This window comes from Terrapene carolina, unplaced genomic scaffold (genome assembly GCF_002925995.2).
Source record: "Terrapene carolina triunguis isolate 2854851 unplaced genomic scaffold, T_m_triunguis-2.0 Scaffold714, whole genome shotgun sequence".
Taxonomy (NCBI): Eukaryota; Metazoa; Chordata; order Testudines; family Emydidae; genus Terrapene; species Terrapene triunguis.
Genome location: NW_020665065.1, coordinates 3,727,306 through 3,754,738, shown reverse-complemented (window position 1 = coordinate 3,754,738; position 27,433 = coordinate 3,727,306). Strand labels below are relative to the sequence as shown.

Genomic DNA, 27,433 nt, shown 5'->3' with positions numbered 1-27,433 from the left:
TACGACTACAGCAGGAATCAGACTGGCTAATAAGAATTCCAAACTCTGGAGCATATTCAGTCCTGGCATAAGTGGAGGCAGTTCCTGGTGAATCTTTAAACTGTGCTATATAAACAGTGATTGTTGTTGTCATAAGCATCTATTCTGTATTCAATACACAAGATACATGCTACAATATTGTGCTATGAAGATATTCTGGGCAGTACACCCAGACCCAGGGCACTGTTCTTCAATGATGAGAGCAACTCTATTCAGCAGCGTGAGTCAGCATCTTTAAAACACTGTATACTAGAAATAAAGATTTCCCAGTACAGCTCCCAGCTGCTCCTCAGGGAAAGGAACACAGGCCAGAACATTTCTGGCTTGGATTACATAATCTAAAACTAAATTCAGAAAGCTACATGGGAGGGGAGTTAACGACAAGCATGTTTGCTTTATAAACGCTAATCCCTCCCTAGCAGGTGGCAGTGTCAGAGGGCAGGGACTGGGGACTGCTTGTTTATAACTGAAACTCTTGCAATTGTGCTCAAAGACACTGACTACAGGTTCAATAGCCCAGCTAGTTCAAGTCAATAATTTCTGTTTACAGTGAATGGCCATCGACGGCATATTCAAATGCTTCCTCATGACAAAATGATACAGAAAATTAACTTTCTGGTCTGGACACACAAAAGACACTCTGATTACACAGGATGAGGCCAAGAAGTTATGTCACAGACTCTGCTGGAAACACCTAGGATATATGTTCTAAGCCACACCTGCAGGCTTGCACATAAATCCTGCATCCTAACCTCCAATTTGCTGCTTTGAAAATGTGACCTCTACACAAAAGTTAGCAGACTCGTTTACCCATTTCACCTTGTAACTTGTGTTACAACTATCGAAGCCACTTAGCTGTCTTCTTGTTAACACAGAGATGTAGAGTTTAGAGAGAGATGTGCTGACAGGGAGTACCATCTAGTGGTTAGCACAGGAGACTGAGAATCTGGATTCTTGAGTTCTGTTCTTGGCCATGCCATTACGTTTCTGTGTGGCCTTGAGCAGGTCACTTCAACTCTCTGTGCCAAGGAACTTTGAAGAAACAAAACAAACCGTTCTTATGACCTGGGATAGCAGGTTGCCTCCGTGAGGTTCCTGAATTAGCCTTCTCCCCACTATGATAAATTACCCTTAAAGAATTACATAAGAACATAAGCATGGCCATATTGGTCAGACCAATGGTCCCAGTACAGATCCTTGGGCGACCCTGCTAGTTACCTCTCTCCACTATGACCATTTATTCCTACCCTTTCTTTCCTATCTTTTAACCAGTTACTGATCCATGAGAGAACCTTCCCTCGTACCCCATGACTGCTTACTTTGCTTAAGAGTCTTTGGTGAGGCCCCTTGTCGAAGGCTTTCTGAAAGTCCAACTACACTATATCCACTGGATCACCCTTGTCCACACGTATGCTGACCCCCCACAAAAAATTCTAATAGATTGGTGAGGCATGATTTTCCTTCACAAAAGCTGAGTTGACTCTTTCCCAACATATTGTGTTCATCTACATGTCTGATCATTCTGTCCTTTACTATATTTTCAACCAATTTGCCTGGTACTGAAATTAGGCTTACTAGCCTGTAATTGCCAGGATCACTTCTGGAGCCTTTTCTAAAAATTGGCATTACGTTAGTTATCTTCCAGTCCTCTGGTACAGAGGCTAATTTAGTGATAGGTTACATAGCAGTTCTGCAATTTCATATCTGAGTTCCTTCAGAACTCAAGGGTGAATACAATCTGGCCTGGTAACTTATTACTGTTTAATTTATTGATTTGTTCCAAATCCTCCTCTACTGACATCTCAATCAGGGACAGTTCCTCAGATTTGTCACCTAAAAAGACTGACTCAGGTGTGGGAATCTTCCTCATATCCTTTGCAGTGAAGATTAATGCAAAGAATTCATTTAGTTTCTGCACAATGGCCTTGACTTACTTAGTGCTCCTTTAGTACCTCAATCATCCAGGGGCCCCTGATGTACTTAAAAAAAAATTGCGGTTAGTTTTTGTCTTTTGCTAGTTGTTCTTCCAATTCTTTTTTGGCCTGTCGAATTATACTTTTGCACTTGACTGGTCAGAGTTTCTATTTTACATCCAATTTTTAAAGGACGTCTTTTTTGTCTCAGTCTCTTTTACTCTATTGTTTAGCCACGGTGGCAATTTTTTGGTTCTCTTATTGTTTATTTTTATTTGGGGGTATACATTTACTTTAGCCTCTATTATGGTGTTTTTAAAAAGTTTTCATGCAGCTTGCAGGCATTTCACTCTTGTAACTGTTCTTTTTAATTTCTCTTTAACTAGCTTCCACATTTTTATGTAGTTCCCCTTTTTGAAGCTAAATGCTACTATAGTGGGTTTCTTTGGCACTTCCTCCCCCCCAAGGACATTAAATTTAATTACATTATGGTCACTATTATTGAGCAGTTCAGCTATATTTACCTTTTGAACCAGACCCTGTGCTCCACTTAGGACAAAATCAAGAATTGCTTCTACCCTCTTGGGTTCCAGTATTAGCTGCTGCAAGAAGCTGTCATTAATAGTGTCTAGAAATTTTATCTCTGCATCTCATCTTGAGGTGATGTACCCAGTCAGTATGGGGAGAGTTGAAATCCTCCATTATTATTGGTTTCAGAGTAGCAGCCGTGTTAGTCTGTATCCGCAAAAAGAACAGGAGTACTTGTGGCACCTTAGAGACTAACAAATTTATTAGAGCATAAGCTTTCGTGGGCTACAACCCACTGGTTTTCTGTTGTTGTCTCTCAAATCTCCCTGAGAATTTCACAATCACAGTCAACATCCTGGTCAGGTAGTTGGCAGTATATTCCTACTGCTATACTTTTATTATTCAAGCATGGAATTTCTATCCATAGAGATTCTATGGTATAGTTTGAGTCATTTAATATTTTTACTATATTTGACTCTAGGCTTTCTTTCACATATAGTGCCACTCCCCTACCACTCAATCCTTAGCCTCTCCATTGAGATGAACAAGGATACTAACAAATGTTTGATTGGATATGGGAACATCTTATCTGTAATAACTGAATCTGTAATAACTGCTCATTTCATACAGGCCACCAAAAAACTATCCAACCGCACTGACTTTTGGTCACTACACACCCAGGAGAGATTAAAAGTGTGTGTGTGTGTGGGTGGGCATTACACATCACACTTTAGAGTTGTGTGTGTGTGTGTGGCTGGTCCTAAAAATACAACCTATAATGGAAACACAGAAAGAGCTCCCACCAATCAGTTTGCAGAAGAAATTGCTGTACCAATAGGGAAGAATCTTATGAGGGGACAACCACAGTCCCTAACTAAAAACACCTCTTCACAACCACCTCAATCACAACTTGAGCAACCTCCAAAGTATCGCTAATCAGTCAACCCTGGAAAGCTAAAGCCAATAAAACTCTGCCTGTTTTTCATGGGATCCCTATGTTCCTATAAAGTTCTCTTCTGTAAAAACATATGCTTCTCTGGCAGACACTGCAAAGTTCCAGCTCACTCATTTTTAAATATTATTATTTTACAATATAATTGCAATAGGACAACATGCAGCAACAATAGCACTTAGAATCCCCAGCTCTATTTATCCTGGGATCTCAAAGGGCTTTATAAACATGAATTACCGAAGCCTCTCTATCCTCTTGGTGGTGCACCGAAAAACAAACACATGACTAACCCGTGAATGGAGTGGGACTCAAATTCTGGCCAGGACTCCAAGTGAACTGAACCTTTGGGAAGTTCAGAAAGTTTGTCTTGCTCTTATTAGGCTGGGGATACTGAATACCTCATTTACTTGCCTTTGGGTGCTCTACACCAGTGGTTCTCAACCAGAGTCCGGGGGCCCCTGGGGGGCCACAAGCAGGTTTCTGGGGGTCCACCAAGCAGGGCCAGCATTAGACTCGCTGCGGCCCAGAGCAGAAAGCCAAAGCCCCTCGCATGGGGTTGAAACCCAGGGCTCTGAGCCCCAGCACTTGGGGCTGAAGCTGAACCCTAAGAAATGCAGCTTTGCAGGGGCCCCTGTGGCATGGGGCCTCAGGCAATTGCCCTGCTTGCTACCCCTAATGCCAGCCCTGGCTTTTATATGCAGAAAAACAGTTGTTGTGACACAGGTGGGCCGTGGACTTTTTATAGCCTGTTGGGGGGGGCTTAGAAAGAAAAAGGTTGAGAACCCCTGCTCTATACCTCCTTAGAAGGTATGCCGAGTGCCCCTCTTAGCCTGAGCTGGGGTGTTGCAGGACGCCTCCCTCATCGGACTGAGGTAGGAGTGCTATACCACCTCCCTTGGCCTCGGCAGTGGGGGAATTCAGCGCATATTGCAGTTGTAAATTGATTTTTCATTTGTTATTTATAGCTCACTTTGAAACACAAAGACCTTCTCCTATAGAAGGGGTTACGAACAGCTGGAAAGAAGGTTAGAGGACTATGGCCAGAAAAAAAGGCTAAGAAGTTATATCAAATGACAACTCTTGGCGTTTATAACTTGTAAGTCAAATACAGTACAGCTCTTTAGCTCAGCTATGAAAAATGACCTCTGAGGTTGGATGTTTACAGTAGGGAAACAGACCTCTCAGGCTTGTTCAATGCCTTTCATTTTTCCTCCTAATTAAATCCATTTAACCTGGACCTTTTTAACAAACAGTTTCTACTGTAGCAAAGTAGACTGATGAAATACTGAAAGCTATTTGATTAAACCAGTATATTTTTACCAGAATGTAAGCGAAACCCCAATATTATTCACTGTGCAGACATTTGATCCAGGATACACATGGAAAAACCACAAAAATGTTCTGATTTTTCTACAAACAATTCTCCAAACCGAATCTGTTCAAACCAGAGCTCAGGACCTCTCTGATACAGAACAGTTTGAACTTCCATTTGCATCAAGGCAAACATGAGTCTCTGATTAACTAAACAACATTTTTGGGAATAAAACTAACTTAACTGGGTCAAAAATGTTGCAGAATGCTGCACGACACTGGAGCAAGAACTATAAGCCTGGGTTAATTTTCCTGATTTTTTTTTTATTTGTTCTACTTTGACAGAGACAATAAAAGTAGTTGGCATTACTGAAAAATTATAGTTACATTACTTGAGTTATAACAGAGTTGGGTGGTAGCCATTTTAAATGTTCTGGTATATTAAAATATTTAATAAAAACATATTCAAACTCTCTATAAATAATGCAGTTATAGATCTGGTTTTTTTAAAAAAATTATTAAAATAATGCTAAACTCAGCCAGTACATTTCTCCATATGGGAGAAACACAAGGCCAAAGTTTAAAATCCAACACATCTTAAGTCCAAAATAAGCTCACAGTATGAAACTATTCATTAGAGTCTGGGGTCTAAGTTGCCTTCGTGACCCATCAATGCTATACACCAGATTTTTAAAGATTTAAAACCTAAAGTCAAAGTTCTCGTTGGCTTTCAAATCAAAAAAGACATCATGCTGTACTGCCAGCCCAGGAGAGGGAAGTCCTCGAAGACAGCCACACAGCAGCAACAGCATGGGCAGGCTTCCCAAAGCAGATTTGAAAGGACCACTTCTACAACTAACAAAACCAGGTTTAATCTCCCACGTCCTTTTAGTCCCTCGCCTTTCCACGGAGACATACCAACCAGATGCCACGTGCTAGCAATTGTGATCGTGGATTTTTGTGATGGGGACAATCCTCCGTAATGAGGCAGAGTGAAACTTCCAGCATATCACATGTACACCATCCAAGCACTGTCAGATGGCAATGACTATCCGTCACGATAAAGCTGGGTTGGACACAAGCAACTAGTGAAAGGATATACATCCCATTACCAAGGGACTGACCAGCAAGTCCTCCTTGACAAAGGTCTTTTAGAAGAAAGCCCTTGTAGGGTGACCAGATGTCCCGATTTTATAGGGACTGTCCTGATATTTGGGGTTTTTTCTTATATAGGCTCCTATTACCCCCCACCCCTGTCCCAATTTTTCACACTTGCTGTCTGGTCACCCTAAGCCCTTGGAACGCTGCTACCATGTCTTTGCCATGACTTTTCAGCAGCACTGGAACCAAATATGGCGTGACGATGGGCTGTGAAGTGCCTTGACGCCTTACTGCAAAAGCCAACTCAAAATGTTTGAGGAGAACTAATCAACAGAAGCCAAAAGGTGAAGCAGCAGGAATGCTGGGATCTTACAGGTATTTTATTTCCTCTCATTCTCCTCTCCACCTCCCCAAAGTGCAGTACACTGTGTTAGCAAATTTACTGTTAAAGACTAATAATCCCATCTGAACCTCATACATTCTGACAGTGGACATGCTGACTAAGGAACCCTAGTGTTCTATTTGCATTAACCATGCCGGGTACTTTCCAGCCCAGTACAAGTAATAGGAGCCAGGCGTCATTCTCTGGCAAGAGGCATATGGACAAGACGGTGGTGGTTGGCATCACGAAGTAGTTTATGGTGGAAAGGATCAAAGCAATAACATTATATTGCTTTTAATATATACCACCCACATTACACTGAATAGCAGCAGTGCTCTCGGATGCCAGCACTAAGATATGCTAGGAAAAGAAGCAGACTGGCTTAATTTAAGCACAGGGAATGGCAAGAACTAAAGAGTAAACAGCTTCCTCTTTTTTCTTCTTCTTAAAGGAAGGGCCATTTAGTCCTGGGCCTCCTTAGGATGCTGTCTCACACAGCAGTGAGTGAAGGCTAAGACTCATTATTGGTCTTATTTGAATTAGTAATCCCTTTCTTTACAAAGCCACACTAAAACAAATTTCCATTCCCAGATGCTTTCCCTAGCTGACCCTTTCCGTGACAACGCTGCCAAACCCAGTGTCATATTGTGTATCATGTGGATTTGTGTGAGAAAAACTCGACAGATTTTCCACAGATGATATTTCACAGCTTGAAAAGAGACCGAACTACTTCCATCCTCTCTGCTTCGAAAGTGAGTTTTGTGGTTGGGAAAGGTTCTGGGCTGACAGCCCTAGAGTCCGAGGTCCTCAGCTGACCCCGAAACAGATACAGCACGGACAGTGCCAGTGTTTGCCGCACACGGAAAGCCATGTCTAGTCTGATAATAGAATGGACTGAACCAACTGGCAAAGCAGCACACTTCAGGCTCAGGCTTGGCAAATGCATGCATCTGACTCCTTACTGCAGCTGAAAGTCAACCCAAGCCCTTGTGGTTACAGGCAGCAGCTCTCCTGCAGTCTTGGAAGCGCAGATGCCAATAGAAGCTGTCAGACGTACATCTCTAAGGTGCCACAAGTACTCCTGTTCTTTTTGCTGATACAGACTAACACGGCTGCTACTCTGAAACGTCTCCCTTGAAGGTCACTCTTCCCTATCTCCCAGGGACCAATTTCAGAACATAGAGGGGGAAGTGAAACATCCACTCCCATTCATTCACTCTCTAGATTACCTGCTTAGACGGCTCTGTATCCCATTTACCAACCCTGATTCAGCTTTGATTCAACAAAGTACTTAAGCAAGTGCTTAATTTATATGCCTAAAGTTAAGCACATTGTAACAGGGTAGCTGGCCCCTTAAATGCAATCAGGCTCAGCTCTCCTGTTCCAATCCAGGTGCAACCTGGTTTGGTGCAATAAGCAGGGCAGGTCTACCTCTAGGGAGTTATAAATGAGGAACAGCCCAAAGGCATGTGACAATTCAGAGTCCCGAGAGGGAGACAGAAAAGCCAAGGGCTCTAGAGAAGCAGAGAGCTCAGGAGAAGAGCAACGCTGGGCTGATAGCTGCAGGGAGAGGAGGCCACTGAAGGAGGGAGCGGTGAGAGTTCCCTAGTTGGGCTGTGGAGCCAGAGATCAAGCTGGTGAAAGCAGAAGGCAGAAAGGCAGTGTGCAGGGGTCACCTACAAACTTCCCCAGGCTGGACAGCCATGGCCAGAGAGGGCTGAGAGCAGCAGAGGGAGATGTTTGCTGGCCCTCTGAGCCAGAGAGGAGGACCAGACAGGGCTGGAGGCTGGGAAATGATAGAGGGGTGAGCCCAATGATGTCGCTGGGCAAGAGCGAGAACCTGACCCGAGACTGAAAACGGGAGGAGAAGCACCCCTCCTAGAAGGGCTGGAGTGAGGCATGGTGAGAGATGACAGGCCCATACCTGACAGTCTAAAGAGACGCCAAAATCTAAAGCAAGACACGAGAGCTGCATCAGAGCACCTGAGCATGGTAAGAGATGCCATGGCAGTACCTGGTGTGCTGATGGTTTACTGAGACTTGAACGCTTCCATGTACTGTTGGGATTGTCTTGGGGAATTCCAGACTATGGTTGTGGGACTTCTGCAATTAATTAACCTTGCAACAGGCTACTTGTACTTGGAAACCTTGTGGGGAGTTACTGAGGCCACAAGAGAGTGCCATGAAGTTCTTTGCTGAATCGACGCCTAATGTCACATACCTTAGCAAGTTGGTGGCCGAGGCAGAAACAGAATCTGCGGCCTTGACTCAATATCCCCTGCTCTCACTTCTCTCTCTCTCAGGCACTATTTTGCTTTCAAGTCCGGCTGACTTGCCATCAAAAGTAACAGGAAAATTCTTAAAACACAAATGCAGCCAATCAAAGTTGTCAGTATGGGGGTTCACCCCCTAACGCTGAATACAAAACCTTCAACTCCAAGAAATCCCTAAGTGGTAAACACCACTGTGCAGAGTCAGGGTTAAATTTTCAAGCACATCTGTCTAAGTTGGCCACACAACACACGGGATTGAAAACAAAGCTCTAGGCAATGGCAGCGCATGCACTGTGTGTGCAACTTCAGCAACACACGAAACATCAAAACACAGTCCTTCCATCCAATCAAATAAATCCCTGGTATACTTGATATTTCTTCATCTAACATACTCTTAATGATATAAATAGGGATATGTTGTGTAATCTAAGTTCCAACAATCTCCAGAAACACGCTGTGTGCTAATAAGGACCATCTCTGCTTCCCAGGCCAAAGAAAGCAATTGGCTCAAAGTAAATCCCTCGTTTTGCAATGGAGTCCAAAAAAAAAAGAAGAAAAAAAGAGAAACGCTCTGAAACAGTATAAAAGGACTGAAAGATGTTTGCCATCCCCCTCTTCCCATCCATTTCTGAGCCCGGGACAGGAGGTAATTTCAGGATAGTGTGGCGATGTTCTTTCCTTGAGTAGAAATCACCCCGTTTGTTCTCCCTTCCTTCTGTACTGAAGCCGCGTCACGCTGGGCTGTCATATTTCAGCAGCAGAAAATGTGCACAACGTTCAAGAATTTCTTGCAGCCTTGGTACAGATCACACAATGAGTTGTAGGCCAGGGTGAGACTCTGCGCTTTCCTGTGCTGTTCTAAGCAGCACACACACACACATCACAGCCCCAGGAAAGTGGGGGGGGAGGTGGGTTTAACAACTTTTGCACCCTCCCAATTTTGGGGTGTTCCATGGCCTCGAGCGACCCTGGCAGAAGTTAGGCAGCCGTCCAGGGCTGACTGTGTCTGCTTATGGGCAGCAGTGTGGCACAGAATCTCCACAGCACTGCCACTCTCACCCTCACTTTAGCACAGCACCTGAGCCAGGGCTTGTAAAGGGGCCTTCGGAAGACACCCTGTGGCTTTCTTTCCCTTGCTTCCCGCACCAGGGGAATTGTCCCCAGGCCGTATCTGGAGCCTTTAGGGCCCCTTTGTCCAGTGTATATGGAGAGAGTGGGAGTTAGCAGCATTTTTCTAGGGGAGGGAGTATGCCTGGTGGAGCAGGGGAGGGAGAGCCAGGAGGCCTGGGTGCTATTGACTCTGCTACTGTCTCACTGTGACACAAATTAATTCATTTACCCTCCCTGTGGGCAATTTACCCATCAGTAAAATAGGTTTAATAAGAGGTTGTGCTGAGAGGCAGAATTGTGAAGTGTTTAGAGAACCTTGGAGGAAAGATGCTAAAAAGGGCAAAATATACATTTTAAATGTAACAGGTGTAACTGTGTTACTTAGACAGCTATACATATTAAATCGCTGGGCATCTCATTACATTATTTCCTTTGTAAAATCTTTTCAATACATTTTACATGTTTCAGAAACCTAAAAGACCTGATTCTCCTCTGCTTTGCAACTTGCCTCATCATTTATACTTGTGCAGCGTACACAGGTGTGAACAGCTACAGGAGGCACAAGGCATAGGAAAGAAAGCAGCTAAATGTTTCACCTGGTTTCTAGTTCCTGCATATCACGAGAGAGGATAGGAATATCCATCACAAACATGTACTAGTAACCCAAACAATGAGCTGGAAGAATTCATCCTCTCCCTGTGCTCCCCTATTTGTGGTGTGAGCTCTGCAAGAGGTTTTGAACCTTCAGAGTTAACAGCAAACCAGCCTTCTCTGGGGTTTGGAGACAGGATGTGCTTTAGTCAGTACCGTTGATGAATCAACAGCTTTGTGGGTTTTGCGGTGATAGGAAAACATTCAGAGAATTGGATTCATGGGTTGACATATTTTAACTAGAAACTTCATAGCAAGATACCCTTTCTGTCTCCAAAATACTTTCTGGCACTGCATTTCTGCTCACAGTATTGCCAACAGCTTCCTAAAGTTAATATCCATGCTTGACAGTGGCTCTGGACTGCAAGACTCCTGGGTACCTCGGCTCAGAGCTCCATTAGGAACCAATATATGTTCCAGGTTTCCTTCAGCAGAATGGAATATGAGGGAGTCCATTGCATTTATTATTCATTCTTTGTTTCATTACGATCCATTTTCTATAACTGCAGGAATTTTGTGCGTTAGTTGCACTGAGACTTTTCTGTGCTGCAACTGAAAGATATCCCACCCTGAAATGCAGCCCATGCACACCAAGAAGTGACCTGATCCTGCTTAATCTGCACAGATAAAAATCCCATGAACTCAAGGGGAGTTTTGCCTGGATTAGTACAACACTACTGGGCCCAGGTCATTCAGAACGTCACTGCGATGCAACCCAGATCTTCCTGCTCCAAAAGCACAAGCTCTTACATATTTGAACTATGGGAGAACTTCCTTCAGCAGCTAGGCAATACAAGGTCTATGGCACACAGCTGAAAAGTTCCGATTCCATCCAGCAGAGTGCAGCGGTACAGACAACATACCCACATATAGTAAGCAGTTCATTACAAAAGGTTTTAACTGTGATTATTGTTATACAGGACACTGAATGTCTTGGCAGGCAGCAACTAATACAACAACTAGAAAACATTCCCTCACCAGTTAGATGCTCAATTTCCTAACTGCATCTACAAATGTAACTTGCTGTACCCTTCTTTAAATGTGTGTCCACACATAAGCATCCAATCTTGGGGTGCAGCTCTGAACCAGCTTCCAAATCATGACGTTTGCCTGCCACTGGAAAGGATCCAGCATATGTGACCAAAAGTACAGGAGCGGCTCTATGTATTTTGCTGCCCCAAGCACGGCAGTCAGGCAGCCTTCAGCAGCATGCCTGCGGGAGGTCTGCCGGTCCCGCGCCTTCGGCATACCCGCCGCCGAATTGCCACCGAAGCCGTGGGACCGGCGGACCTCTCGCAGGCATGCCGCCGAAGGCTGCCTGACTGCCGCCCTCACAGCGACTGGCAGGCCGCCCCACACGGCTTGCCGCCCCAGGCACGCGCTTGCTGCGCTGGTGCCTGGAGCCGCCCCTGCAAAAGTGTATCACTTAATTTGGTCTTTATTCTCATCACTTTCACTCAGTCACATAGTTCCTCTATCTTCAGGTACACCTGGCCTTGCAGACTTTCACTTATGCAGGAGAAATTTTCTCTTCCCATATGGCGCTAGAACTGGGGAAGAATTTGTTAAAGAAGAAAACTAAAGAATAAATTAAGGTTATTGTTAAGTGAGGCCTCAGGTCTGTTCTGCTGTAGACTACACACTTTCCTACAGCCCTCAAAGAGCCAGCCCTGTAATACTTGTCAAGAATGTTGTTTTAATAAAAACCATGTGATTGCAAAGATCAAGTCATAGCAAAGCCTCTGACTTTGCAGGGTAAATATTTATCTAGACTGAGCACTGGCGGAGTGAACCACTTTCATGTACTTGTGAAAACACCACAGAAAGCAGGCACACGTTCAAGGACCAGGGATTATTGCAAAGTGACCCACTGAGTGAATACTGGCTTGATTGCTTGCATTTTCCAGACTTCACTGTGTTATCAGTCTAGGTATCGGAATGCGGTGAAGGAACAGGAAGCCTCTGCACAGTTCCCTGGAACATACTTTGCCTCATGAATAAATCTTGGGAGAAAGAGTGCTCCATGACCACCTCATGTTCACAATGCGGGGTACTTAATGTGGGTTGGTTTTTTTAATTGAAGGCATGAACTACTGTATGTTTAAGTGACTTCTGCAAACTCAAAACACCTCTCAACACTGCAGTTCAGTGGCTGTTCGTGTCTATTAAAGTGCCATCAGCAACTGGATAGGATACAGCTACTGGTACCAAGAGAACCACAACACAAAGTTGATGGGGTAGAAACCATCCACCAAGCAACAAGCATAGGAATAGAGACACTCATTTGGCATGAGCATTCATGGCAGGAGCCAAACGGATGCCTAGGAGTAAAGGGAAGGCAGAGTCACAAACACAACCCCATTTACTGCGCATGGAAATAAACCCGACTCCTCTATTCCATTCTGAATTTTGAAAAACTCCCATATTGTCAACTTTGATCCTATTACAGAGTTATAATGAGTGTATTGTACTTTCTTCTATCAGGAAAATGTGCAAGAACAAAAATCATCAATCCTAAAATGGGAATGCTGTATCTTTATAGCTGTTCTGGTGGTGGTATTTTTTAGAAACATTCATATATTAATTATATAGTGTGGAGTTTCTACAAGCTCTCTATTCATATTATAGGTCATATTCTAGATGTACTTTGTCACAGAGGTGCAGGCATGCTGGAATAATGTCAGGTCCTGCCAGCCCTGAGCTCCAGAGATCTTAGAAGCTACCCCAATACCTCCCATAATGGGAGGTCAGGTTTAATGGATGGGGACACCTTAATCCTGGTAGATGAGCTCCAGTACCATGCATCTTACTGCTAATCCCTCCTGGGAAGTTTAATGCAGAGCAGTTTTGCAGCCCGCATAGGCCTGATTGGATTCCCACTGGAATTTTTTTGCATAGATGTTCCATACAAGTAGTAAAGTTTCCTTATAGAAGAAAAGCAAGAAGGTTCATGGAACATCCGTTTTAGTTAACTGAACGTTTCAGTTAATGATGATCATCCCTCATATCTTTTCTTTTGATTTTGGGGGCCTTTGTGACTGAGAGGTTAATGCTTCCAAATGGGAGGGTTCGCTTTTCACGCTATAGTATTCTTTGTTCAATGAGTTAGAAGAAACAGCAACACTTTAGGCCACAGAAAGGGAATTAAATCCTTCAGGTAACAAATTGTACATTTACACATGTAACCGCAGCATATACCTACAAATGGATGGTTATTGGTTCCAGTGGTGACAGCAATGGACTGGGAGACACTGGCTTCTTGTCTCTGTCTGCCATCCCTTTGCCATTGGATTTGTCCCTTGCAACAAGACACTCCATGAACTGCCAATTTAAATGAATTCCTTCCTGACAACGTTAGAAATATCATGATGTGGTCAGTACATTTGGGGGTGGGGTTTTGGGGTGCACAGTTGTGGATACGATGGGTAGCCTGGGAGGAAGAGTAAGTTAATAAATGTTGTACGTGGGATATATATATAACGGTGCAGCGTGGCATAAAAGATTTATGGTTTGATTTGGGGTTGGCCACATCAGTCGTGACTGGCACACACACACACACACACACACACTCTCTCTCTCTTAGACATTAAATTTTTTTAGCAGTCTTTGGCCTGACAAGTCTCAGAATCCCCTACACCCAGGAATTTGTTCCACTTATGCGAATATTCACTCAAAGAATTTGCAAAAATGGCAAATAAACAGCATCCCGCAGGAAAAGTGAATTCAGAACAGCAGCAGCAAGAGGAAGAAGGCTGACACCAACCTCAAGGCTGAGCTCGACAGCCAGCAGGGGGCGCCAAGGGGAGAACTGTTAGAAGAAACTGGCCTGGAAACCGACCAAACGCCAGCTATCAGGTCTGAAATACTACATATGCTCAGAAGGTGATGCCTGGATCTGCAGCAGCCAAGTGGCTGCATGACTGGACTCTCAGAGGAAAAGGTAGATGGGGAATTTATTTCACAGCACAGTTCCACTGCTAGATTCCAGTGCTGCAGATCCAGCATGTTGCCATTGTTCTAAACATGGTTCTTTGTAGCTGCTGGGACAAGAGTGTGCCTGAATACAACTGCAGTGGGTTTCTCAGATTCAAGCGCTGAATAAGGAGCCATTCTTCACGTGGTTTGACGACTCCATTACCCCTCTGGAGCAAAGGCACTGCACACTTCCCTTCTTCAGGGAAAGACTATTTTATAATAAGATTAATTATCTCAGAAAACTCCTCAATACAAACCTTTACATCTTCTGTTTAAAACCCTGTCTCCTCATTCCTAGTGCATTCCTGAGCTAGCAGCAGGCTGACCTTCAGTGCTGACCCTCCTTCCCCTATCCCAGGAAATGAAAGTTGATCTCTGGCAGGGGGAAGTACTCAAAAAACCCAGGCATCAATAAAAACTGGGGTCCACCAGAAAAGCCCAACCCCTTTACTGCCCTTAAAAATGTGGCCTTTTGTGTTTCCAGGATGTTGATTCTCTCCCCCTCTGCCTCTTTAGTGGCGATATATGACACGGGGAGAGCTTTATGTCTAGCAGGGGAAACCCCTGAGTGCTGTGCACATGCAGGGAACTCAAGCTCTCTGCACTTAAATTACAGCTACATGGATAAAGTCTCCTATAAAATAAAAGAACGGCAGAATTACATGGGGTGCAGTCTTGGGGCCATTTGCATTTCTAACAGATCACCCCAGATTTTTTTTTAATTCACTGAGAATGTGGACTCAACTCTTAGTCCCTGACTGGGCACCATTCTGCTCATGTTAACAGGCCATAGAAGAGAAGTCCTACGTGTAGTTTATGCCCAGTTGGGAGTAATATATCCTGTTTACTGCAGTGTGCGCTCTGAAATGCAAAAACCAGAGATGCAAGAAAACCCAGCACCAACAGTTGGGATCTAGGTTTGAAAACCATATTGAACTAGGAATTGGATTGGATTACTGAAGCCAAATACATGGCACCTTTTAAAGATTTCAGAGCATTAGGGAAGGAGAAAAGTTTCTTTTACTTTTGAAGAACTCTTTAAAAATCTCTACAAATGTTTCACAAAATGTCTAGAATATTTTGGAAAAGATTTAGCGAGAACTATGAAACTCCCTATTTCTCTGGCGCCTTTCATCCTACTGTAAATTTAATGACGTAACTCCAGTCTTCTAACAAAACACACAATTAATTCCAGAATATGGATAGCAACTTTTGATGTATTCCACGAGTACATGCATGTTATATGCAACTAAAAATGCACCCTGTTCTCTGGGGTCTTAACCAGAGGCTTGTCTTTCTTTGATTAAATCCTAGAGACAAACTAAGAAAAGGAAAAGATTGGGAGGAAAGAAAGAAAAGACCCAACTAGTTCTATCTGACCCAAAAATGGGTACTCAATTTTAAAAAGTATAAATCAATTCAGAATAAACTAGGGATGCAGTATAGAATATGTTAGAAACACTTCTTGTGCTAACTTCTTTCCCTATTTACTGTAGATGGCTGATAAAGGCTGATTGTAGGATGCAATAAAAAGTCTTATTTTTCTTGAAGAGCAACACAAAATTCCAACAGATGTTTCTGCTTTTAGATCAATTGTAATTTTATGAAGAAGTTTTCTTTTCTCTTCCAAACAACAGCAGGCACCAGAACTCGAGAGACCTGCTGCTGCTGCTGCTAAGAAATATGCTGGCTGGCCTCACTGCCACACGTCAGGAACTAGCAAGGGAAAAGGATCCAAAAGCAACTAATTTTCCCATTCGCAAAGAGAATCAAAACAAAGTGAATGTTGTGCTTGTTCGTTTGACAGCCCTCCTGAATGTTGAACCTCCACACTTTCTGGGTCTGGGCTGTGTCTGGAAGCGGAAGAGCCAGATTACCACAAGGCAGGTTGTTTTTGCAAAATTTCCAAACTGAAGGAAGTATCTGAAGTCTCACTAGAAAGACTATTCTGGTGACATCGCCAACCCAGTTTTGTACTCCCGAGATATTCAGCAAAGAGTAGAACCTCCAAACTCTTTGAGGTTCTCCCATCGCTTTTTTAGATCACATCAGATATGAAACCAATAAGAACCTCAGTAGCTGTATATTAAACATATTCAGTTAAACTTTCACCCTTTCCACTAACTCTCATCTATCTGATAAAAAATATTGTTTAATTGGTCCTATGTGTGTAGATAATCTGAGCCAAATCCTGCAAACCGGACTTCATCCTTAAGCAGGGAAAGCTCTCATTGACTTCAGTGGGAGCTTTGTCTGTGACCGTCAAAACTGCAGGATTTCATCCTATAATTTCCCCAAAAGATGGGATATAAATCAAATGCAGCCCAAAAGCCTCACCCGTGAATGGAGAAAGGCACCTCAGATTGTTTCCTTGGCACAACACTATCCCCTCGTGTCCAGGAACTTACTCCTCCTTGCCAAGAACTCATTAATTCTTGGCTCAGGAAAACTTGCCATAACAGGGAGCACAAAAGCGCCAACTTTTTCCACATATGCTAACTTGATAATATCAAGAGAGAAAATTAAGACCCTAAATCAAGGATGGCTCTTCTTTGATGTGCTGCTGTATAATTAATTTGTTACTAGTTTAAAAAATGTATTCACCCACTCAAAGGAGATTTGCTTTTTTCAAAATATGACTAGTCCCTTTTTCACTTTTCAAAACTCCTACTTTAGAAGGCTTTTTGGTCATAGGCTACCTCCGGTTAGCTACTAAATACACTGATGCGTGCTATGAACTCCACCTTCAAAACATTCATAACACACGCAGAATGCAGGAAGGTCAGCTTGTCTATACGTGGTACAGCAACGAGACAGTCCCCTCCCTGTCATCAATTCAGGGCCCTTGTTGGAAGTGACCAAAGTCGTTGCCATCTAATGTCTGATCTGTGGGTCTAATTCCTAGCGGATAACTGTCTGCATCAACTGGCACCCTATGGGCACTCAGCACAGAAGCCAAAGACTGAATGAGCCGTGGGGATCAAACCCTTTCTTGTCCCAGCAGGTGGTCCCTTGACATCAGCAATGTCTGGCTAATAAGTGGGAAAGATGTGAGGCTTTGAGAGCCTCGTAGAAAGGCTTGGAATATTGTTAGTACACAGATATAAGGGGAGGGGATAGCTCAGTGGTTTGAGCATTGGCCTGCTAAACCCAGGGTTGTGAGTTCAATCCTTGAGGGGGCCATTTAGGGATCTGGGGCAAAAATCTGTCTGGGGATTGGTCCTGCTTTCAGCAGGGGGTTGGACTAGATGACCTCCTGAGGTCCCTGATATTAAACAACCCAACCCTGATATTCTGTGATTCTATGTTCATTTCTAGCGAGCAAAAGGTGCAATATGTAGTCAATGTAAGATACCATCATCGCACTGAACCTCTTATGAAATACTGCTTCACAGATCCTGGCTCTGCCTGAGTACAACAGGTTTCTTTTTCCTTTCTCTAAAATGCTTTCTCCACTGCCAGCTGGATTCATCAGCATCCCAAGCACGAATGGGCCTGCAACTCACAAACGCCTTCTCACTGCACCTGACTTGGCTCCCACATCTTTAGAGTGTTCACTAATATTTGGTTTTGGATTAGACATCCTTCAGAACAGATTACTGTACGTAATGACTGAGGTCAGCCTCAAACCCAAGCAGGGCACACATGGAGCTAATCTTGTTGGTTCTGAGGTTAGCAGGGCCACAATGACAGCATTAACGAAAACCACATCATCGTGCTTATTAGCCTCGTTCGATATATCTAGGCAACAACAGTGCATTCCATGAAGCAATGGGCAAATTATTTCAGATAAAATAAGGACTAACCTGAATCTTTTACCCAAATTAATTTAACAAGAAACCTTGATGTTTGGGGAGCGGGGTGGTTTGAGATTCAAAATGGTAAATTTTTTGGGTTGGTTGGTTTTGAAAATGTCATGCCTCATAGCCACTGGACCAGAAGCAGAAACAAACACTAAGAAATCAGCAATTGATTTCTGTCCTCTCAACATGTCACTACCTTGCATGGACAATAGAAGCAAGAGGGGTGGGCAGAAGGAAACCATGTTTGTGTTCCATGCAATGCTGCACGGGGGGGGGAATAAAAAGGAGAATTAGATGCTCTGAAAAGAACGAAAGCCTCAACTTACCAAGGCAGGTCCTGCCATCAGTGTGCAGGCGAAAGCCTGGCTTGCACTCACAGTAATAGGATCCCAGGGTGTTCACACATCTGTGCTGGCAGCCCCCGTTGTGAACTTGGCACTCATCAACATCTGCAGATGGGAAGAGGAACAGAAACCTTAGCAAGTAAGAAGTGCTTTGGAAAAATTTGGGATGGAAGAGCTCAATAATAATAACATTTAATATTCATACGCATTCTTTGGTATGCTTCAGGATGAAAGTGTTTCCCACAATATATACATACAACACCTCTTGGGCTGTGAGCTGCAGCCATGCAGATAACTCACGGAGGGAGAGGGAATGTTGGCCAACATCACATGGACAAATCCCTACTTTTATGATGGCCTAAATTTTCAAAATTTTATGCACATCTTGTGCACGCTTGACTTATCTGCATGACACCCCATGCACACAAGCAAGTCAGGCTGGCATTGGCAAATCTATAACTTGTGTGTGTGCATCAGATGTTGCATGAAGGCTTTGGCAAAGTTGAGCTTTAGTGTCCATACAGAGAAGGAACAGAGGGTCCTGTGGCACCTTTAAGACTAACAGAAGTATTGGGAGCATAAGCTTTCGTGGGTAAGAACCTCAAGGGAGGACTCTGTTCTGAAGAAGTGAGGTTTTTACCCACAAAAGCTTATGCCCGAATAAATCAGTTAGTCTTTAAGGTGCCACCGGACACCTTGTTGTTTTTATAAAAACCTTAGCATTTCTCCTGGCTGTTTGCTGACTCCAGAGCTGAGGAATGGATGAAGGGCAGGAGGGGAGAGTGCCATATCATCAGGTTTAACCATTCAGGCCATTGTGAAAAATCACAAGGACGGACATGCAAAGAACACCAATGTACATCACAAGTCGTTCAAAATAAACCATCCTTCAGACTTGACTCTCCAACAGTGCCGTCCCCACTAGGGGATCAGCTATGCTGTGCAACTTTCAGACATCTGAATGTACTCTCAGGATAAAGAGAGTAGAGATGGACTGAATTACACTACTGGAATACTCCAGGGGGAAATCCCATCTCTGAAGCCTAAAGAAGATCTGTACATACTCTAAATCCTCCTTGTTCTCACTCTAAACAGGCTGGGTGATCCCATTTGCTATATACAGATTCAATTATTTATAATAATGACAAGAGTAAACATCTAACATTTACAGACTGTAGCCAAAAAGAATACCTTAAAGCAGCACGTTTTAAATCCCTAGATTCCCTGGAATTACAGGTTGGGATCCTAGCAGGGTTGACTCAGCCCTTCATCTTTCTGAGCCAGATAGACCAGGTTCCATGCAATTTACTTTGTAATAAAGATGGGGCTGGCTGAAGAACACCTTGAATTGAGCTCTTCCATCCCAAATTTTCCCAAAGCACTTAAATTTCACAAACTACAGGTCTCACTTTACCTGTTGTTGCCATACAGCTAACCCTGGGGTGGAAGGTGACAGATATTTAATCTGTGCTCAGTAATTCTATATGTCATTAGAGGCCAGAAAGCAAAGAAAACCATCCTATCCCACTGAAATTGTGTATAATGGACTTGTAGGAGGATTTTTGCATAATGTAATGCCATTTGTTTAAGGTCAAGACCCCACATATGAAACTCTGAAATGTGTGTTGCAATTTTCTTGTCTGTTCTTTCTAGTTCCTTCTACTGCACAGATATCCATGGTATCCTGGCTTTCACACCAAAACAAACTTGGACAAACTGAGGCAAAGCTTTCTACAAAGAGAAACCCATTTGGCCAGCATACCTCTGTGTTTCCATTTCCATAATTGAAACTATCTGGGCTTGAATAAAAGCCATTCTCATTGCCAGAACAATCTTGATTTTTTCCTCCAAACAACGAGCATTCTTTCAAGGGTTCAAATGTTAACCAATCCATTATTTCCTGGGCACACATCCTATCCCACCTCATATTTAAGACTATAAAAAAAGTAGACTGTTTGTGTTTAAAAACAAGAAATTCATTCCTGTTCCACGATGACTAAGTCATACATAGTTGTCATTAAATACTGTAGAAACAAAGAAGGCAACCACCCCAGGAGCTTCATGCTGTCCAATGCTATCTCAGCTAGACACACACTGAAGGCAATTGCAGGATTCAGAGACACAAGATTCCTTAGGTGAAGAGCAGTTTGTGTTTGAGAAGATCAGTTAATTGGCACATATATATAAAACTTTCACACACATACATATATACACATACTAAGCTATAGATCAGGGATCGGCAACCTTTGGCACGCGGCATGCCAGGGTGGGCCGGGCTGGTTTGTTTACCTGCCGCATCTGCAGGTTCGGCCGATCGCAGCTCCCGCTGGCCGCGGTTCGCCGCTCCAGGCCAATGGGGGCTGCAGGAAGCGGCAAGGGACAAGGGTGCTTACCCTGGCGAGCCGCGTGCCACAGGTTGCCGATCCCTGCTATAGATCGATACAGAGAAACTACAAGTCTGGATTTCATTTTTCTTCTGTTTTTGATTCCGCTCTTCCCTTCCTACTGAGAGGCTGAAAGTCATATTAGTCCAATGTAATTGGAATAGTATAGCAGGAACACCATTCTCTTCTGTGTTAGAGACAGTTGGCTTCTTGGATGAGAGAATAAACCAATATACATTGTTATCATTCAGTTTCTTTTCCATTGCACCAACACTCCTTTCATGACTGTATCGAGGCCCTAAGAAATGAGCCCAGAAATATTTCTCTCAGATTGCAACTGAAATTTGAAAACTACAATGGAAAAGAAAGGCTAGTATAATTAAATGCCCTTCTCTCCTGTCTGTAACAGGAAACAACAATAATCCTAGGAGACTGTTGAAAATGTGAGACCTTTTGTTAAATCACTTGTTCTTCTAATTTATAATAATAGGTTCTCAAACCAAAACAAATTCTTCCTTTAGGTAGACTGTCCTTTCTGGAGTAACACTATTGCATGCTATACGGGAGCCCATAAAGAAGAGAATTACAATAGCCAAGAACTCAGGATGCAGGCAGGAGCAAGATTTTCAATAGAAGAGTGGTTAAGACAGTATCGGGTGACAGAACATGGGGAAAAGCCATTTGGAAATATACAGAGGAGCAGCAACTACAGTGTAGCTGGCACCACTGAACTGAACAAGGAACATGAGTTACTTCAGCATGGTGCATCCCAAGACATGAGTGTCACAGAGTACAACTAAGGATAACTTTCCCCTGCAAGCACCTTCATTACCCTCGTGCCAGCAACACAGTGAATAACAGAGGTAACTTGGAAGAAAGAGCACGGCAATTACCAAACATGAGGCTGCACGTCCTGTTCTTCAGAGCTGAGTGGGAGGAGGAGGACAAACAACACTTCTACCATAGAGAGTCTAAAATAAATAAACTAAAAAGAAAAGGTCAGACGGTGACAACTGACCAAAGCCAGGACCCTGGCTCATAAGCACTAGGTCCAAGGAGAGTCATGCTGGCTATTAGGAACACAGGCATGTGTTGTTCTAGTTTATGTAGGTGGCTTTGGGTTCATTTAGGGAGATAAACAGTAGCGGCTGCTTGCGTGTGTCGTTAAACCACAATTACAGTCCCTCTGTGGGGAAACATCATACTTCGAGCTTTGTAGTTCAATTTAATTTGAACATGGATTTGCTTCTATCAGAGCCAACTCGCTTTCCCTACTGCACAGACAACGCACAGAGTACGGGCTCTTCAAAGCCTCTCTTCTTCCTGGCCTATGACACCCAACCCTCCCTCTACTAAGCCAGTCAAACCCACCCTCCTCTCTCAGCCTGAGCCTCCCCGTTCTTAGTCAGTCTCCCAGGAGCTTTTAAAAGGAATATGTGATGAAATAAATAAAGCAGTTAAGGCAGGAATTGAATTTCTGTGCACCGGGCTTATGGACTTGGGAGGTTTCCAGTGTACAGGATTTACAGTACACAAGGGGAGAGCATTCCTGAGAATCCTGCTGTGCTGGCCAATACACTGCCCTGGCGATCCCCTGACGGATTTATTCAGCGACAGCTACCGTATCTTACCTCACCCTACACAGCGAGCAGCGGCAGAGGGAAAGATTCATTTTGGATACATAAAAGTACAGTGGGGAAGACATCAGCAACCCAGCACATAGGTCAAGCCAGCAGCAGAGTGATATGGCCTGGCTGCATGATGATCAAATACACGTCAGCTCTGAATACGAACAACACTGAGAAACAATTCCTCACTTAATCATTCTAGGGTGTTTCCTGTAACTGCTTGTGCCTTTGCATGTAAGCCATTTGCAGGAGCTTGTCCCAGCACACACTTGAATCATATCTGGAATCCCCTCTACCTGCCAGTCCTAACTGTTTTCATTCCTTTCTTGCCCTCTGCTGATTGATTCAACAGCTGTGACTGTGCAAGGGATCTAATCCGTCTTCATCCTTTCTTTGAAAAGCATGACAAAATAACCCTGGAAGGACAGAGTGCTTCCTAAAACCACAAAAAGAACCTGGTTTGGGATCCTATGGCTCAGTTACAGAGTATAATAGAAACGCTGTCATTTCCTTCCAGCACCTTTCACCTGGGGGCTTCAAAGCACCTGAAAAATGTTAATAAACTATGCAGCACCACACATGTGGCGAAGGTCCCGGTCTTAGTCAGTGGTGGGACGAAGGCCCAGAGAGATTGAGTGACTTGGCTAAAGTCACAGAGCAGTCAGTGACAATGCCACGGGTAAACACCAAGAGCTCTCACTGCCTAGCCCTGCTCCAACCTCTAAATCACACTCCCCTCCCAGAGTCAGGAAAAGAACCCAGGAGTCCTGACTTCTAGTCTCCAGCTCAAATGGCCGGATAACACTTCCCTCGAGGCTCCCACCACATACGGATTTTCTATTAATATCTTTATATGAACAAGACACACCATGTTGCAGGCTGTGGATTAAAAAAAATCACTTTCTCTATTCATAGATTCAAGGACTGGAAGGGACCTCGAGAGGTCATCGAGTCCAGTCCCCTGCCCGCATGGCAGGACCAAATACTGTCTAGACCATCCCTGATAGACATTTATCTAACCTACTCTTAAATATCTCCAGAGATGGAGATTCCACAACCTCCCTAGGCAATTTATTCCAGTGTTTAACCACCCTGACAGTTAGGAACTTTTTCCTAATGTCCAACCTAGACCTCCCTTGCTGCAGTTTAAGCCCATTGCTTCTTGTTCTATCCTTAGAGGCTAAGGTGAACAAGTTTTCTCCCTCCTCCTTATGACACCCTTTTAGATACCTGAAAACTGCTATCATGTCCCCTCTCAGTCTTCTCTTTTCCAAACTAAACAAACCCAGTTCTTTCAGCCTTCCTTCATAGATCATGTTCTCAAGACCTTTCATCATTCTTGTTGCTCTTCTCTGGACCCTCTCCAATTTCTCCACATCTTTCTTGAAATGCGGTGCCCAGAACTGGACACAATACTCCAGCTGAGGCCTAACCAGCGCGGAGTAGAGCAGAAGAATGACTTCTCGTGTCTTGCTCACAACACACCTGTTAATACATCCCAGAATCGTGTTTGCTTTTATTGCAACAGCATCACACTGTTGACTCATATTTAGCTTGTGTTCCACTATAACCCCTAGATCCCTTTCTGCTGTACTCCTTCCTAGACAGTCTCTTCCCATTTTGTATGTGTGAAACTGATTGTTCTTTCCTAAGTGGAGCACTTTGCATTTGTCTTTGTTAAACTTCATCCTGTTTACCTCAGACCATTTCTCCAATTTGTCCAGATCATTTTGAATTATGACTCTGTCCTCCAAAGCAGTTGCAATCCCTCCCAGTTTGGTACCATCCGCAAACTTAATAAGCGTACTTTCTATGCCAATATCTAAGTCGTTAATGAAGATATTGAACAGAGCTGGTCCCAAAACAGACCCTTGCAGAACCCCACTTGTTATGCCTTTCCAGCAGGATTGGGAACCATTAATAACAACTCTCTGAGTACGGTTATCCAGCCAGTTATGCACCCACCTTATAGTAGCCCCATCTAAATTGTATTTGCCTAGTTTATCGATAAGAATATCATGCGAGACCGTATCAAATGCCTTATTAAAGACTAGGCATACCACATCCACAGCTTCTTCCTTATCCATAAGACTCGTTATCCTATCAAAGAAAGCTAACAGATTGGTTTGACACGATTCGTTCTTTACAAATCCATGCTGGCTATTCCCTATCACCTTACCACCTTCCAAGTGTTTGCAGATGATTTCCTTAATTACTTGCTCCATTATCTTCCCTGGCACAGAAGTTAAACTAACTGGTCTGTAGTTTCCTGGGTTGTTTTTATTTCCCTTTTTATAGATGGGCAGTATATTTGCCCTTTTCCAGTCTTCTGGAATCTCTCCCGTCTCCCATGATTTTCCAAAGATAATAGCTAGAGGCTCAGATACCTCCTCTATTAGCTCCTTGAGTATTCTAGGATGCATTTCATCAGGCCCTGGTGACTTGCAGGCATCTAACTTTTCTAAGTGATTTTTTATTTTATTGTTCTTTTTTTATTTTATCTGCTAAACCTACCCCCTTCCCATTAGCATTCACTATGTTAGGCATTCCTTCAGACTTCTGAAGTCTGTATTAACAGCCAGTTATTCTCATTAACTCCCAGGAGAAATGTCCATTTCAACAGACACTGTTGACTGAGCGGTGCCATCTTTCGGGGGAAGAAGGCATTTTAAAAAAATAAATAGAGTGGTACCTTTTAAAGTAAAAGCAATTTAAAAATTCTGATGCGAAATCTTAGCTCCAATTGGTACCCTCCACACATTTTCTGACCATACCAGTATTTCAGAGGAAAGGCTGTGGTGAAAGCCTAAAGTGCCTGCCAAGCCAACCTAGCTCCAGCTAAAACACCTTCCTTCCTAAGTCTTTGCAAGACTTAGCTTCTAGAAGGTCCTAAAGCCTGTGATGTATTTACTCTATATGCAGGTTGGATACACCAGTTTGTTATCTGGAAGGCCTAGCAACAAACCAGCACCATGCTTGCAGCGTGGGATCTGAGAAAGACACCTTATTCCCATAGTCCATAGTGGCTGAAGGCATTGCAGAGATAACACAAGGAGTCCTTTGGGGAGGGATGGGTTACCTCACCTTGATGTCAAGTGACCCTCTGATGTAGAAGCTGTACTGATGAGCTCTACAGAAGGCAGAGCCCAAACTCTTTGGCCAGAAGATCAAGTCCTTTGCACGGAGAATGTGGGGGAAAGGGAGAAACTCCCTGCTCCCCAAAATGAATTAAATATAAATTACATAGAAAAACCTACGGAGAATCCAACAGTTGCCAACCTGTTATTTGTGCCTGTTTCCACGATGGCTGGAAGGAGAGGGGCCTAGCAAACACATTCCTGCTTATGTGGTCCAGGGGCAATATGAGCACAGGCTGGAATTATTAAACAGTCAGAAAATTTCCTCCATCTGACCCATTATTTTAGTGCTTAGCTTGAAGGCCATTGTCCCACTAGCAGAGAGGAAACTAGCAAAGTAAAGAAACATACTACAGTCACCAGCTTCGGTACAGTCCCAGCTGGCGCGGTTCAGAAACTTGAAGCATCTTATCCACCTCCAGTGAAAATCTAGAGGACACCTGAACACTTTCCCTGGTTCGAGGCAGCTGTAGAGTCTCAGAAAACCATTGAGGTGGAATAAGCTCTCACTGATGAAGACAAGGCTGAGAAAAGAGAGGGTCTGGTTGAAAGCAGGTTCATTTACTTGTGGTTTTCTGTATGCACCTTTACTATCACTGTTAATTATAAGCTATTTATGGGAGTTTCCCTTCCTTTGGAGCCCAGCTTCTGCCTGTGACACTGCATTTTGGGGACTGAGATGTCACAAAAGGAGTGAGATTGCTGCAGTGAAGTAACACATCAACAGACAGGGCATACGCTGGAGAAGGAGGAAAAACAATTAACACACCAAGAGTCAAATTTGGTGGCTCTCAGTCCAGCTGCCAGTGGACAAGTGTCCTCAAAATGAAAACCACTGTTACAATGGGTACTAAACTGGCACCCCCACTAGCCCTCTGAAGAGAGGAACCAAAGACTGAGTGGAGTTGGATACTGATCTAATCTACATACCCCCCAAGGTGGTCTTGCCAGGTGCAGGGTGATGCCACGTTGGGGCATCTTGTCCGGAAGCTGCCCATGTCATTCCTGTTCTGTGGACAAGCAGCAGATCTCAGTCCCCAGGCTGTCCATCCAGCACCTGCCACCAGCACTGAATTCACATCCTCTCCCTCTCTCACATACACATGGAACTTCGACGATACGCTCCAGTGGCAACAGGGATTGAAGGGAAAGAAGCCATGGGGCCAGACTCTTTGTTCTGCCACAGGCTATTGGTGCTGCTCCACCAGAGCCATGAACCCCGAAGAACCAGCCCCCGGGAAGTTAACGGGTGCATAGGAAATTCCTGGGTGCTACAGAGCTCACCGAGAGGCCTTACACCATGTCACTCCCACCCCCGAGCATAGGGGGCATGGTCAGAATCTGGGTGCAAGCTCCAATACTCTCAGGGCTAATAGCAAACCACCCCCCTTCCAACCCTTATCCTCACCAGCATAAAGGTGTCTTAAATCTACCTTGCTCTTCCTCCCTGTGCTGAGTTCGGCTGGAATGAAGGAACAGGCCCTTGGTGTTCTACTTCCCTTAATGCAACAATTTTACCCAATGAGCCTTGATACTCCTATAGAGAGACAGGTGGGGTGGGTAAGGTCATATCTTTTATTGGACCAACTTCTGCTGTAGGAGAGACAAGTTGAAGAAGAGCTCTGTGCGGCTCGAACGCTTGTCTCACTCACCAACAGACGTTGGTCCAATAAAAGATATTACCTCACCCAACCTGTCCCTCTAATATTCTGGGACTGATACAGCTACATACATTCCTGTAACCTGTCCTTTAAGGAATGTTAGCAGGCTCTAAGCGCTGTCAAGGCAGCTCACTGTATTACTAAAGGGATTTGGGTCAATATGGTTTGCGTAAAACAACTGCCCATTTGTTTAGCACGTCCCAGAGCCTACATTTCTTTGTCAATATGTACACAGGTTTTG

At 43.8% G+C, this 27,433-nt stretch overlaps 1 protein-coding gene across 3 annotated transcripts in view; it reads right to left on the bottom strand.

The window, feature by feature from the left end:
- Window positions 1-27,433, bottom strand: part of MEGF6 (multiple EGF like domains 6) — a 238,803-nt gene that overhangs the window by 53,593 nt on the left and 157,777 nt on the right. For all 3 annotated transcript variants that reach the window (XM_026659934.2, XM_026659935.2, XM_026659937.2), the window contains one exon: window positions 18,365-18,487. In XM_026659934.2, coding sequence (XP_026515719.1) covers window positions 18,365-18,487 — 123 coding nt within the window. The remainder of the gene's footprint in view (window positions 1-18,364; window positions 18,488-27,433) is intronic.